General features: G+C 36.8%; 1 protein-coding gene across 2 annotated transcripts in view; it reads left to right on the top strand.

Moving 5' to 3' along the window:
• Window positions 1–15,316, top strand: part of COG6 (component of oligomeric golgi complex 6) — a 132,295-nt gene that overhangs the window by 63,606 nt on the left and 53,373 nt on the right. For both annotated transcript variants that reach the window (XM_015565399.1, XM_006765898.2), the window contains exons 14-16: window positions 9,189–9,320; window positions 9,660–9,827; window positions 13,224–13,331. In XM_015565399.1, the coding sequence (XP_015420885.1) occupies window positions 9,189–9,320; window positions 9,660–9,827; window positions 13,224–13,331 (408 nt within the window). The remainder of the gene's footprint in view (window positions 1–9,188; window positions 9,321–9,659; window positions 9,828–13,223; window positions 13,332–15,316) is intronic.

The following is a 15,316-nucleotide window of genomic DNA, read 5'->3' as shown; positions in this document are numbered from 1 at the left end:
CTGAGGCTAGGCTCCAGCTCTGAGGCCTGGTCTGCTGAAAGCAGGTATCTGGTTTTTGGGTTCTATAATCTAAACACTGTTTCAACTCCAGCTCTGAGATCCCGGCTGGCTAAAAGCAGGTTTCTGGGGTTCTGTTTAGCTTCTATATTTGTAACAATGTTTCAAACTGCAAGCTCAGAGGCCGAAAGGCAGGCGGGGAATGTTGGTTTCCTCTGTCACTGAAGCAAGCAAGCCTCATGTTAGTTTCAAGCTGCCTGGTTGCCGGCCGCCATCTTGGCTGGCAGTTAATTTGCATATCTTGCTGGTTAGCCCATGGGAAGGGTAGCGGTCGAATGCCAATTACCATGTTTCTCTTTTATTAGATAGTATAACCTGCTTGATGTTTATTTTTGTCCATGCTGAGAAGGGAGGATCTTATTTATTTTTCCTAAATGGTTATCTATTTTATTTTATATAAGAAAATCACCAGGTTCTTATATATTTTATTTCTCTTGTACAGTTTAAAATGAAAGTTACAAGAAAATTGGAAAATGTAATTAATAGTAACAGGCAAGTTTTCAAGATGGCATCTTCCAGTTAACACCTAAAATAAAATAGGGTTGTAACAGGGAAAGAAAGTAATTGCAATTTGAACATATGAAGTACCAATTATTACTGTGTCCTATGTGAGTTTATAGCAGTGAATGGGTTATGACTATTTTTATTGTTTACTATTGTCATTATTACCAACTAGAGGCCTGGTGCATGAAATTTTTGCACTGGTGGGGGATGTCCCTCAGCCCTGCCTACACCCTCTCCAATGTGGGTCCCTTTGGGGGCTCTCCAACTTCCAGCAGTCGGACATCCCTCTTACAATCCGGGACTGCTGACTCCTAACTGCTCACCTGCCTGCCTGCTGATCACCCCCTAACCGATCCCCTGCTGGCCTGATTGACGCCTAACTGCTCCCCCCCCAACTGCCCTTTCCTGCAGGCCTGGTTGTCCGCAATTGCCCTCCCCTGCCGGCCTGATCACTCTAACTGCCCTCCCCTGCAGGCCTGGTTGCCCCCAACTACCCTCTCCTGCCGGCCTGATCGCCCACTCCTGCCCTCTCCTGCCAGCCATCTTGTGGTGGCCATCTTGTGGCAGCCATCTTATGACAACATGGGGTGGTCATCTTGTGATGGCGCCGCGCGATGCCACCTAGGCTTTTATTATATAGGGTAATTTTGCCCTGAAATGTTTTCCTCAGATATGAATTGGACCATTCAGGTATTTTTTTTTAAATATGAAATTGAAATTGGAGTATGATACCGTTTATAGCTTTTATGTTGCTTATATGTACAACTATTTCAGGTTTCTTCCAATAATTATTAAATTTTATTGTTCCATATTTTATATTACTTATATCTTACTTTGCATATTATAAACCATTCACTTTTAAAAACATTCTAGCCTTTTAAAGAAAATAACATTTGTTCCAGGTTTGTTTTCATTATTGGCAAAGCTCACAAATGGAAATTTCTGTTAATATAATTTTAAGTGGATAGTAATATTGCTAATTACAATAGCTTTTAATTTTTTTAATCCTCACCTGAGGATATTTTTTTCTAGTGATTTTTAAACAGAGTGGAAGGCAGGAAGGAAGCAGAGGGAGGAAGAGAGACAGAGACAGAGACAGAGAGACAGACACAGACCGACCTTGACATGAGAGAGATACATCGGTAGGATGCCTCCCGCTGGAGATTGAACCTGCACCCAGAATCAAACCTGAGGTCCTTTGGTCCACGGGCTAATGCTCTATCCACTCTAACCAGCCAGGTCAAGAACAATAACTTTTAAAATAAAGGTATAGCCAAAGGTGAATTCTTTTCACGTAATTCCTTCTGTGTGTTTAAAAAGACCTATTTGGGACCTAATTCTTTATCATTAAAAAAAAAAAAGAAAATTCAAGAACATCAGTTTGTTGAAAGATGTGCCTTTTCCCTAACAAAGCGTTTTTAAGCCCTTGAGTATTAAAGTATATGTACTTCCTTCCTGGCTGTCCTAAAACATTCTGCAAATGTTTCATAACTGCAAATCTGGCCAAGTCTAAGGAAAATATATATCTATACTGCAAAAGACAACACCATATCAACACTGACAACATTTTCTACACTTCTTTTTACTATAGTAATAGTATAATTCTAATTTAAAGGATACGGTATGTCTTAAATGAAATCTATATCAAATTAACAGTAGTTAGGATTAATTTGCCCACACCTCTGGAATAAAAACCCAAATGGTCCTTTAAACAAATTGTGATTTAAATTCTAAGATTTACTGTTTAGAATTTCTTTTTACTGTTTAAAGTATTGTGCATGGGCCAGCAGCTTGGGAGCTTATTAAACATGCAAAAATCTCGAGTTCCAGCCCTAAAGCAGAATATGAATTTAACAAAATTCCTTCGCTATTTATATGCAAGTTAGGGTTTGAGAAGTGCTCTTCTAACTTTGAGTTAAACATTATGCCATACAGATTATTCTTCTAGGAAAACAAACAAAAACATTGTGTGCTTGGCATGTGTGGCCAGCTTCAGGTTAACCTCTAGCTAAGATTTCTGAGAGTTAAAGGAAAATCATGACAAAAGTAGAGGTAGAGGTCAAACAAAGAAAGAAGAAGCTATTTATTTGTAGGGCAAAAGTTTAGATTTTCTTCAACATTATTTCCCTCCAGTGTGTAAAATTTTTATCATTAGCTGGAGTCCTGGCCCAAGTAGCAGTGATATGTACCTCTTTCTCCCTCACGTCACTCTGAGGATGCATCTGCCACTCATTTTCTGGTGCTGACTGGTTTTCAAGGAAGTAGAGTGTAAAGAACTTGGTATTTGCTGTCCATGTTAAAACTGCTAAGAATTTCTGTATTGTGATTATTGTCATACATGAAGTTCATAGAATTTGTTTTTAACAGTTGCTATAACTTCCTGTAGTTCTCTAAATCACAAAGTCCACTTAATTCTAGTGTTTGATCTCTACAGCGCTATATGTAGATACACAAGGTCAGTATGAAGTAAGCATAGGAATGGGAGGGATATCAAAGAAATAGACTTGTGTTGTATAAAGATTAACCATTAGAAATTAATTTCATTTAATTAAATGAAATTACATTGAAGTGATGGAAGGATAGCAATATATATGTATTGTTTCCTTTTTATTGAATTTATTGAGGTGACACTGGTTAACAAAAATAGAAAGGTTTCAGGTGCACAATTCTACAACACATCATCTGTACACAGTATTATGTGTTCACCACCACAAGTCAAATTTTTCCCATCACCATTTATCTCCCCTATAACCTCTACCTACCCCCACCCTGGCAATCACCACACTATTGCCCATGTCCATGAGTTTTTTCTCTTCTTCTCCTCTTTCTGTTATTTCTACACAAGAATTATAAAGTCATAGATCTTGTTTATCTAATAACTGCAATACTTTTCACTTTGTTTAAAAGCATGATTCTGGGAGGCCAGGGGTAGGTCAATGGGGCAAAAAGGAGACATATGTACTATTATTTGTAATACTTTAAACAATAAACATTTTTTTAACTGAAGAAAAGTTGCTATTAAGAAACAGGAAATGGAAAACTTATCAGAGCACAGTTTAAAGTGTTAATTAGAAAAAATAAAACTTAATACTCTACTGAAAAAAAAAAATGATTCTGACCTGTTGCTGATCTGAGGGATGTATGTATAGCATCTTATAGAATGGCAGTTGTTGGATGAAGTGAGTTCAAGTAATACCCATTTGTATTATTTACCACTAGGGGCCCAGTGCATGAATTCGTGCACCTTGAAAGGAACTGGGGGCCACGAGGCTGTGGTGGGCACAGGGGTGGGTCTCGGCCCATCGTCCACATCCTGATCTGGCCCCTCCTGCTGTGGCCCCCAGTCTCCTGTCTGCCAGCAGCCCTGCTCCCACCGCCGCTCCCATGCACTGATGGCACTGGCCCCGCTCGCATCCGCTGACGGTGCAGAGTGATTGGGGCTGGCTCCAGCAGTGAGTGCTAGCAGTGGCTGCTGCCCCGATCACCCCTCAGGAGCAGGGGCGGTGGAGAAGCCCTCAGGGGTGATCAGGGCTGGCAGCTGCCGCTCGCACCCCGCTGATAGTGCCGAGCGATTGGGACCGGGCCAAGTGCCGGCAGTGGTTGCAAATGGAGGCTCCAGTGCTGGCTGCGGGTGTGAGTGGGGCCAGTGTCTGCAGTGGGTGCAAGCAGCATCTCTGGTGCTGGCAACAGGTGTGAGCAGGGCTGGCACCGGCATCATGTGCGAGTACCAGGTGGGACAGCAGCACGGGAGCAAAGAATTTCCAGTAACCACCAGAGGCTCACCCCTATGACAGTGACTGGTGCCCCACTTTGATCTGGTGCCCCCACTCACCTGCTCCACCATCCTGCCACAGCTGATGCCCGCCATGTTCTGTGCTCTGCTGCCTGCTGCCAACACCTGCCATATTCTGTGTGCACCCACTGGTGGTTAGCACACGTCATAGCGACCTGTTATTTAGTTGTTCTGCCATTCGGTCTATTTGCATATTAGGGTTTTATATATATAGATTAGGCCTAATTATGACAGGGTATGACTTTTGCTTAAATTTGCACAGCTTTTAAAGACCTTAATTCAAGGGGATGCAAAGAAGATTTTCAGCTTTCCTGCATCTGTGCGTAAGATTTCTATCATTGGTCTTGTTTTGAATGGCAATTTAAAAACTTTTAAATAATTTTTGAAAGATATTCTCTAAGTTCTTTTGTTTCTAAAAGCCACTGTGTTGTCATTTATAATTAAAAAGAGAAAATTACACATTGAACATCTAGGATCTTAATGATATAGTATTTGTAGTTATACTAAAGGTCTATACCCAACCTACCTTTCCTGGAGGATTTAGTAAATTCTTGGTTATTATTTTTTCTACTTATGAAAGGTATTTTGAAACTGAGACACACACATTTGTCTTATGTATGTGGCTCCCTATTCTAAATTAAAGCTGTTAGACTTCTGGTGAATCTTACGATTTGTAGAGATTTCACCGAATAATTTTTATATGAGTAACTTCTGTTCATTTTACATTACTTAGGAATATATATGAATTAATATGTTATAACTGCATATTTTAATTAAATTTATAAACTTATGAATATACTTATTTTATTAAATAAATGTTTAATTTTATTTTAAAACATATGAAAACACAAAGAAGAGAATAACAATCACCCGTACCTTGTCATTCAGAATTAACTGTTACTAATAGGTTGGCATGTTTTATTCTATTCTGGGAACAGGGATCACAATTTTTGTAAAATTGATATGCATTTATTCATATTCACACCATGCAGAAAGGCACAATAGTGAAAGTTTCTAAAATCTTTCAACTTGGAAATAACAGTTAACCATTGTTACCATCATCAGTTTAACAACATTGTAGATACTCTTTAAAAATGGATGAATGGCCCTGGCTGGTGTGGCTCAGTTGGTTAAGAGTCTCCCATACACCAGAAGTTCCCCATTTTGATTCCCAGTCAGGACATATGCCCAGGTTGCAGGCTGGATCCCAGTGCTGGGGAGTGCTGGAAGCAACCAATTGATGTTTCTCTCTCACATTGTTGTTTCTCCCTCTCTCTTCCTCTTTCTCTAAGACCAATAAAAACATTGTTTTTTTTAAAGTCCAAATGGGGAAAAAATATCCTTGGGTTATAATTAAAAAAAGGGGAGAGGGGTAAATGGATAAAATTACTTTTATAAAGGTGACTCTATATTCTGAAATTTTTCTTAGGTCAAATTTATTTGCATTTAATAGAAAAGGGGAACTAAAACTGAAGGAGGTATGAAACTTGAAATAAATATTTCCTTTATGGGAGATATTTTTCCTTCAGTTTTTTTCAGTTTTGGCTTTATGTATTTTGGGGCTCAATTATTAGGTACACACCTATCTATATAAAACCCTAATATGCAAATTGACCGAATGGCAGAATGACCAGTGGAACAACTGGTTTCTATGACATGCACTGACCACCAGGGGGAAGACACTCAGTGCAGGAGCTTCCTCCAGCCTTCAGGCCCCTACTGGCGGCAGTGGTGGGTGGCGGGGCTGGTGAGCGGGCAGTGACAGGCCAGCCAAGGCAGGTGCGAACGGGGGCCCCGATTACCCCACAGATCAGCCCTGATCACCAGCCAGGCCTAGGAACCCTACCCGTGTATGAATTTTGTGCACCGGGCCCCTAGTATTTTTATAATTATCATATCTTTATGATAATAAACATTATAAAAATGTCCTCTTGCTTCTAGTAGTAGTTTTTGTCTTTTGTCTGAAATTACTATAGCCACTTTGGCTTTTTTGATTATTGTGTGCAAAGTATATATTTTTTTCCATATTTTTACTTTTAAGCTTTTTGTGTCCTTAAATCTAAAGTGTGTTTCTTGAAGACAGCATATAGTTGGGTCAATGTTGTTGTTTTTTTAATCCATCTGCCAGTCTCTGCTTTTTGGTTGGCACGTTTAATCCTTTAGCACTTAATGTAATTTCTGATAAAGTAGCATTTATATATGACATTTTGATACTTGTTCTTGTATTAATTTTTTTTGTTCCTCAATCCCACCATTATTGCCTTCTTTTGTGTTTAGTAAATATTTTCTAGTATGCTACTTTAATTCCCTTATTGTTTATTTAAATATGTGTGTGTGAATAGTTTGATATTTTCTTAGTGGTGGACTGTGAACTACAATTAAATATCTTAATTTATAACTCTTTAATTTTGATAATACCAAGTTATTTTCAGTAATATACAAAAGTGTTACTCCTATATAGACCTATTGTCCTCTTACTTCATGGTATTATTGTTTTGAATTATGTCTTTTTACATTGTGTGTTCTCCAACATAGATTTATAATTATTGCTTCATGCAATTGTCTTTTAATTAAGATAGGAGAAGAAATGGGAGTTTCAAATAGAAAGTACATTTGTATCATCTTCTATATTTACTTATGTCAGAATCTTTAATGGTGTTCTCTATTTCTTCATGAGAATTTGAGTTACTGTTTAGTGTCCCTTCATTTTAGCCTAAAGCATTGATTCCCTTTAACATCTTGTAGAACAGGCTTGCTAATGAAGAATTTTTGTGTTTTTTGGGAATTCCTCTTTCATTCTTAAAGAATAATTTTGCTGAATGTCAAATTTTTGGTTGACAGTCTGTTTCTTTCGACCCTTGCATGTTTCATCCACTGTCTTCAGGTCTTCATGTTTTCTGATAAGGAATCAGTTGTTAATCTTATTGAGAATCCTTTGTTCATAATGAGTTATTTCTCGTAATGCTTTTATATTCTCTCTTTGTCATTTGACAGTTTGATTATGATATATCTCAGAGCAGATCATTTTAAGTTTATTGTACTTGGAGTTCATGAATTTGGATGTTTAGATAGATTTTTAAAAATCAAATTTGTGAAGTCTTCTGCCATTATTTTTTCAAATATTCTTTTGGCATCCCTTCCTTCTTCTGAGATCACCCATTTTACTTATGTTGTTAATGGTGTACCAGCGGTCTCTGAGGTGTAGTTAATTTTTTTTGTTGATGTTCTTTTTTCTTTATGTTTCTCAGACTGGATAATTTTAATTAACCTGTCTTTGAGTTCACTGATTATTTTTTCTGCCTGCTCAAATCTACTGTTGGTTCCCTGTAGTGAATTTTTTAAAATTCAGTTATTGTGCTTTATCATCTCTATTTCTCTATTGATATTCTTTATTTGGTGAGACATTGTTCTCATACTTAGGTTTATTAACATGGCTTCCTTTAGTTCTTTGAATATATTTAAAATAATTGGTTTAAAGTTTTTGGCTTCCAGCATTTAAACTTTCTCAGGGAACTTTCCTATTGACATTTTTTTTTTCTGTGCATGGACCATAATTTTTTGTTTATTTGCATGTCTGATAATTTTTTGTTTTAGTTGTTTTTATGAAAGAGAGAGTATTTTTAGTGATCATACTTTATCATTTCTGCTGATATCACTTATGTATTATTAGCTTTTATACATAAAATATTCTTAATATAAATCTGATATTTTAAAATTCTTATGCCTTTCTGTCTTCCTGACACAAGACTATATAGTCTGCCCAGCTGGTATGGCTCAGTGGGTGAGTGTTGGTCCATGAATCAGGAGGTCTTGTTCGATTCCTTGTCAGGGCACATTGCCTGGGTTGCAGGCTCAATCCCCAATAGAGGGTGTGCAGGAGGCAGCCGATCAATGAATCTCCCCCATCCTTGATGCTTCTATCTCTCTCTCCCTCTTCCTTCCTCTCTCTGAAATCAATAAAAACATATATTTTTTAAAAAATACAAGTATGCTGCATGGACTTCTAAGTATGGGATTTTGTTTCACTTACAAATCTTTGTTAATATTATAAGTACTATGAAAAATGTTTGCTTTTTAAAATTCATAGGCACCTCTTTTTGGCTATCATGATCCCAGCGAGTAGGGATAATGAAGTTGGCATACCTTTCAGTTAGTAATGTCAAATATTCTATTCAGTAGTTTAGATGCAACAATCCCATTTAATCGTACAGAATCCCTCTGAAACTCTGAGAAGTTAAACAATTTTTACTAGGACACACTACTAGTAAGTGGTAGATCCAAAATGTAAAATTAATCTCCTTAACTCCAGAGTTTAAGATTTTAGTGGCTGTGTGACACTTTTTCTGTGAAGTGTATATATAGCCTATGGACAAGTCTCCTGACAGTTGCCTGGGGCACTTGTTGAAAGATGAGTTCCTAGACCCCAAACCTATACATACTGAACCAAAATCTTTGAGATTTGGTGTCTCTGGATTGCTTTTTTCTTGTAACTTTGGCTAAAAGAAACAAAACAGTAGGCCACTTCAAATTTGTATGAAAATATTATTCTACAATTCAAAGAACACTAAATTTTCTCACGATTTTTTGAATTTTAGATGTACAAATTCTTTACTTCTGTGATATATTAATTCTGAGATAATTAACAAAACTTTTTGTTTCACTTTCTGTGTTGATTGGGATAATATAAGCTATTGAAAAACTAATTGATTTTCCAATGTGCCAGCCAATGCTTTATAACTTTTGCATGTATTATTTTACTGTGAATTGTCATTTGTTTATACATTAAAATTTAGTTGAAAAATTAGAGCAGTGGATAAACCACACCTTATTTTAGGTTGAACTCCCACCACCTGATCTTGGACCAAGTTCTGCATTAAATCAGACACTCATGTTGTTGCGTGAAGTTTTGGCATCTCATGATTCTTCAGTTGTACCATTAGATGCCCGTCAAGCTGATTTTGTGCAGGTATGTTGTAAATTTGTTTTTAATTATTGCTTATTACTCTTCTATTGTAAATTCTGTTGAAATTCTGGTATTTTATGATCCATATATTTTGACAAACCTTTTCATTGATTTTTCTTTCAAATATTAAATTAATCCTCTTTAATTTAAAAAATATTCATTCCGTTATGCTCATTTAAAAAAAGTATTCTGATTATTATGCCATTTAATCTTTTCTTATGTGATTCTGTAAGTGGGCACCCTTCAAATTAGTTTGGCTTTCATTCTGAAGTGCCATTAACCCAGGCATGTATCACTGATTGGAAATTAAATAATACATTTTATTTTATATTTCATTTACAGGTTTTATCGTGTATCTTGGATCCTCTCCTTCAGATGTGTACTGTGTCAGCGAGCAATTTAGGCACAGCTGACATGGCAACTTTCATGGTCAATTCACTATATATGATGAAGACAACATTAGCTCTATTTGAATTTACTGACCGACGTCTGGAAATGCTACAGTTTCAGGTTAATTTTGCCATAAAATGACTTTGCTGTTATGGAATCATTTTTCCACACATGATCTCAGTTACTAGCTTTATGCCCTAATTCCTATAAACTCTTCGTTATAGTGTGATGGAAGGCTGCTCATACACACACACACACACACACACACACACACACATACATTCAGTCTTTTAGTTTTGCTTTGGAGAAGTCAGAATATGTAATGGGTAAGATAGTATATTCAAGTCACAGTATGTGGTGGTAGAATGAAGCTTTTCTGATTAATTTGAACATTCTGTATGCAGATTTCAGTTTCTGAACTGTAAGTAATAATATGCTATGGTGTGGCTAGTGCAGAAGATGTTATAGATGACAATTATATTTTTATCTGTGTGTAAACCAATGTTAGGCAAAACATTATAATTTGTTATACCAATCACTCTCTTCCTTAAACCAAATGGCATCCCTTAGGATTTTATAAAATGGCTAAAACAAAGCCTTGTAGAAAATTTACCAGATACTTGAATTCTGATTTTGAAATAGTGATTTTTGGTAGATATAATTTTTTTTTAAAATATATTTTATTGATTTTTTACAGAGAGGAAGGGAGAGAGATAGAGAGTTAGAAACATCGGTGAGAGAGAAACATCGATCAGCTGCTTCCTGCACATCTCCCACTGGGGATATGCCCGCAGCCCAGGTACATGCCCTTGACCGGAATCGAACCTGGGACCCTTTAGTCCGCAGGCCGACGCTCTATCCACTGAGCCAAACCGGTTTCGGCTAATTTTTTAAAACTCTGAATGTTGTGTTACCACAAGTACATAAACAGTTTGGTAGTGGCTATAGTAAACATTCACTTGTAAAGTTTTAGGGTTTACTGAGGAATGAGTGTGCTCCATCTAAATTTGTGTTATTTTCTATTTAAAAAGAAATATAATGAAGTGTGATTAATTTTCCTTTCTTGCATAATGTTTTCATATAGAATTAGTAAATTTCTTTTTAAAATATTAGTTTTTACTGTATCACTAATTCAATTTCAAATTCTTTCATTTGTCTAAATCTTTTTCTAGGTATTTAAGTATATCAGGTATTCATCAATATGTTTTATCACCAATTACCTGCATTTCTTAAATATTCATAGACTTTTTTTTTTTTTTTTTTTTGCATTTCAAGAGAGCAGGCCCCATTATGTAAGTGCTTAAGTGTGCACTTGCATTCTTCTTGTTGATAGGCTGTTGGCTGGTCCCAGCAGCATGGACCAGTCCATAGTGTGCAAACAGATTATACAAGGATGTGGATACTGGAAGACGTGGTTTTTTAGGCCCCGCAAAGTAGCAGTTTACCTTGTTGAGTAAAAGATCCTTGATTTTCAGACCTTTTCTATTAATTCTATTAATTTTCTTCTACTCTGACTCAGCTTCACTTAGTCTTCCAAGTAAAAAGTCCAGGCTAGTCTTTTTCTCTTTTGTTTGTGGCAGTCTGTTTTATCCATCTGGAAACTTGTGAGGATGTGCCTTTGAGTTCATATATTTCCTCAGAATATTTTTTGGTATATCTCTTTTCCCCTTATTTTTATTTTGGACTTTTCAGAGCCATTTGAGTTTGAAGATTTAACCCTTTCTTTTTCTCAATAAAGTTTGTATTATCTTTAATTAATTAATACTTGTCCAACTGTTACTTTTTATATTCTGAAGCTCCAGTACTTATTTGACTTTATCTCTTGAGTCTGTCTTCTAATTTCTTTTTAAACCTCTTCACTGTAATCTTTCTTCGATGTTTATTCCGTGTTACTTTTCTTCCATTTTTCTTTCAGATAATGATTTGTTTCTTATCAGTAACTCTTTAATTAAATGTTTACATTTGCACATTTCATTTTTCTTTGATTCTCAGTAAGTCTAGTAAATAAGGACTCATTTTACTTTCTTGGGCATTCACTTAAAAAAAAATAAAAGTACTCTGTGTCTTTCAGTAATGTTACCTCAAGAAGAGATACCTGTTCTGATTATTCAGATGTGTTTCCTCTTAGAAGCTATTCACCTCTTTTAAATTAGTTGTAGGTTTTTTTAGGGGGAGAGGTCCAGCTATTGGAGTTACTTAGTCAGTGGCAAGCGTTACGATGATAATAGCACAGTTAGTAATGTACTGTGTTCCTGGCAAACTGGTAAAACTGAGGGAACTTCCTGGTGAGGAATAGAAGGAAGACCTCCAGACTCTCAGGCCTGTACTGGTAAAAATAAGGGAACAGCAGATTTCTTCCCACTAAGGAATACTTCAACCCAATAGGTAGTTCCCTTCTGTGGCTTCTGCCTCTGGCCTCCCAAAGACAGCACAAAGCAGATAGCACACACAAGTCATTTCTGCTACCTGGGTCTTAGGGAGCTCTTGAACCTGAAATCTTTAACCAGCCTTCCTCAACTCTCCCCTTGTTGTCACAGACCTGCTTTCTCCTCAAGAGAACTTACTGCCTCAGCCCTAATGGGATTTACTTTGGGCTTTTCCAGATGGCGTGTTTGAGTGTTGGAGTTAGTCCAGCAAGTTTGGAGGGTGAGGGAGTGAGGGGTTAGGAACATCAGGTCCTTATTTTCCCAGAATTCTTACTAAGTATTTTATTTTACACTGTCGTTTGTTAGTGTTTTTGTTTGTGTTTTACTTATTACCAGCTTTTTTTTAAAATGTATTTTTATTGATTTCAGAGGGGAAGGGAGAGGAAGAGAGAGATAGAAACATAATTGATGAGAAAAAATCATTGAGTGGCTGTCTCCTGCATACCCACTACTGGGGATCAAGCCTGCAACCTGGGCAACCAAGTTTGACCGGAATCGAATCTGGGACCCTTCAGTCTGCAGGCTGACACTCTAGCCACTGAGCCAAACCAGCTAGGGCTTATTACCAGCTTTTAAAAGAGCTGAGAAGCAACTCAAAATTTTGAACTAGTGGCTAGTCTTGGAATCCTCTTTGATTATCACCTTTATCATCTGCCTTTCCCTCCTTTTTGTAGAAGCACTTCCTCTTTAGGGGAAGGAAGTTCCTTTGTTACAGAAGCAGTCCCTGTGCCCTACAGTCTGGTATCATAGCCACTTCAAGAAACAGCCCCTTGGTGAAGAACTAAGACTGCAGGATAGTCTACTTCTACTCTCATCAGTCTTATAAGTCTTTTTTAAAAAATATATATTTTATCTATTTTTTACAGAGAGGAAGGGAGAAAGATAGAGAGTTAGAAACATCGATGAGAGAGAAACATTGATTCAGTTGCCTCCTGCACACTCCCTACTGGGGATGTCCCTGCAACCAAGGTACATGCCCTTGACCGGAATCGAACCTGGGACCCTTTAGTCCACGGGCCAACACTCTATCCACTGAGCCAAACCAGTTAGGGCAGTCTTTTAAAATATTTTTTATTGTGTTTTATTTTAGATTGAAGCACATTTGGACACACTTATAAATGAGCAAGCTTCTTATGTTTTAACTAGATCAGGATTGAGTTACATCTATAACACCATACAGCAACATAAACCTGAACAGGTAAGCATGTGGATGTACCTAATTAGAGAAATACCTCAGATTAGAATATGGGTTCTAGAGCTAGACCTTGGTTTGAATCTTGGCTATGCCACTTAATAACTGTTTTTCACTAAGAAAATGACGTATCTCCATTTCTTCTTTTGTAGATTGGGGGTAATATGTGCTTCAAGGGGTTGGTCTCAGATTAAATGAGATAATACATGTATAGTTCTATAAATTATCTTTTTATTACAGACAGTTTGGGTTAAAAGTAATGAAAATATTCAAAAATTAGTATAAAACATATAAAGAATATTCTGGAAAATATTACCTATATTTTTAACTATATTTTAACTATATCATTATCAGTTAATTGAACTCATGCATTACTATATGAATAGCAGTCATCCCTTCTTTAACACTAGATTGCCCAAGGAAGTCATTTTGACTGCTTTTTAATTTCAATTAGAAAAACAATGATGTATATAATGCCAGAATTTCTTAGAATTTTGTGACTTTTTATACAACATATAAATGCGTTTATTAATAATTGTAGTTACCTCCTCCTCTTTCATTTCCGGTATATATATATGTGTTAACCTATTATTGTCTTTATACAGTGATACTTGTTCTAATAAGTTGTTTATTTTATTTCTTTTGTGCCCTAAATTCATGAAAGAAATGTCAAATAGAAGTGAGTTATTGGAAAAGCTAAGGAACATAAGTGAAGAGTGCTCCGATATTATTCTTTCACAATGCAGTCATTTTGACTGCTTTTGGGCAACATAGGTATATACGAAATTTCGGTCTTTCTAGTGTTAATATAGAAAATCATGGTATATTACTTTGGAAAGGTAAATACTTCTGGGGCCAGCATATGATCTTATTAAGTTATAGAATTCCAATAGAAATAGATAATGGAGTCGTAGAAACCCTTGAAAATTAGGTAAGCATCCTTCTTTAAAAAGCAGAAAACTCTTTTAAATGATGTCAACATGAAAACTATTTTACAATGGCTGGATAAGTACACATATGTAATAACTTAATCAATAAAGAAAAAAAAAGAATATTTTATATCCCAGGAATTCTTAAATGAAGCTGTCAAAAATCATGTTATAAATTTTTTCTTTTGATAAAGCAGTAAGCGAATTTCTTCCAGAAGGAACCAATGCTGTTGTGTTTTTATACTATATAAAATTGTCAAAGTTTGACGCTTAAAGCCTCTATGTCTCATTGCCATTCTCTGATTGCATTTTTTCTTTTTTTGCTTATCTGAGATATCCTGATTTTTCTGTTGTTAATAAACAAGTGCTTTTTACTATCTCCAACAAATATTATTGAGTGCCTTTCTGCTACTTATATAAAAACTAGAGGCCCAGTGCACAAATTCGTGCATCAGTGGGTCCCTTGGCCTGGCCTGTGGGATTGGGCTGAAACTGGCTCTCCAACATCCCTTGAGGGGTCTCACCGGCCTGGGGAGGGATGCAGGAGGTTGGCCAGCTAGGGAGGGTCCACAGGAGGGTTCCAGGGCATGTCTAGCCCATCTTGCTCAGTCCTAATTGGCCGGACTCCAGCAGCAAGCTAACCTACCAGTTGGAGTGTCTGCTTCCTGGTGGTCAGTGTACATCATAGCAACTGGTCGATCGGTCAACTCTCTGCCCCCTGGTTGTCAGTGCACATCATAGTGAGTGGTTGAGCAGCCTTAGCATATCATTAGCATATTATGCTTTGATTGGTTGAACGGATGACCGGACATTTAACATATTAGGCTTTTATTATATAGGATGGACATATCGTGATCCCTGTTATAATTAAGGTTGAAGAGATGATACTTGAGTTCCTTGGAAATAAGCTAAATTTCCAAATGTGGGCAATTCACTAATGGACTATCTATACTAACAAAAGGGTAATATGCTAATTAGACTGGGTCGACCAGCCATCTTCTGGTCATCCTGTCTTCCTTTTGGAAAAAGCTACAGTGACAGGGGCCCAGGCAGAGGCAGCTG

Source organism: Myotis davidii, unplaced genomic scaffold (genome assembly GCF_000327345.1).
Source record: "Myotis davidii unplaced genomic scaffold, ASM32734v1 scaffold421, whole genome shotgun sequence".
Classification (NCBI taxonomy): domain Eukaryota; kingdom Metazoa; phylum Chordata; class Mammalia; order Chiroptera; family Vespertilionidae; genus Myotis; species Myotis davidii.
This window is presented reverse-complemented; position numbering and strand designations above follow the sequence as displayed.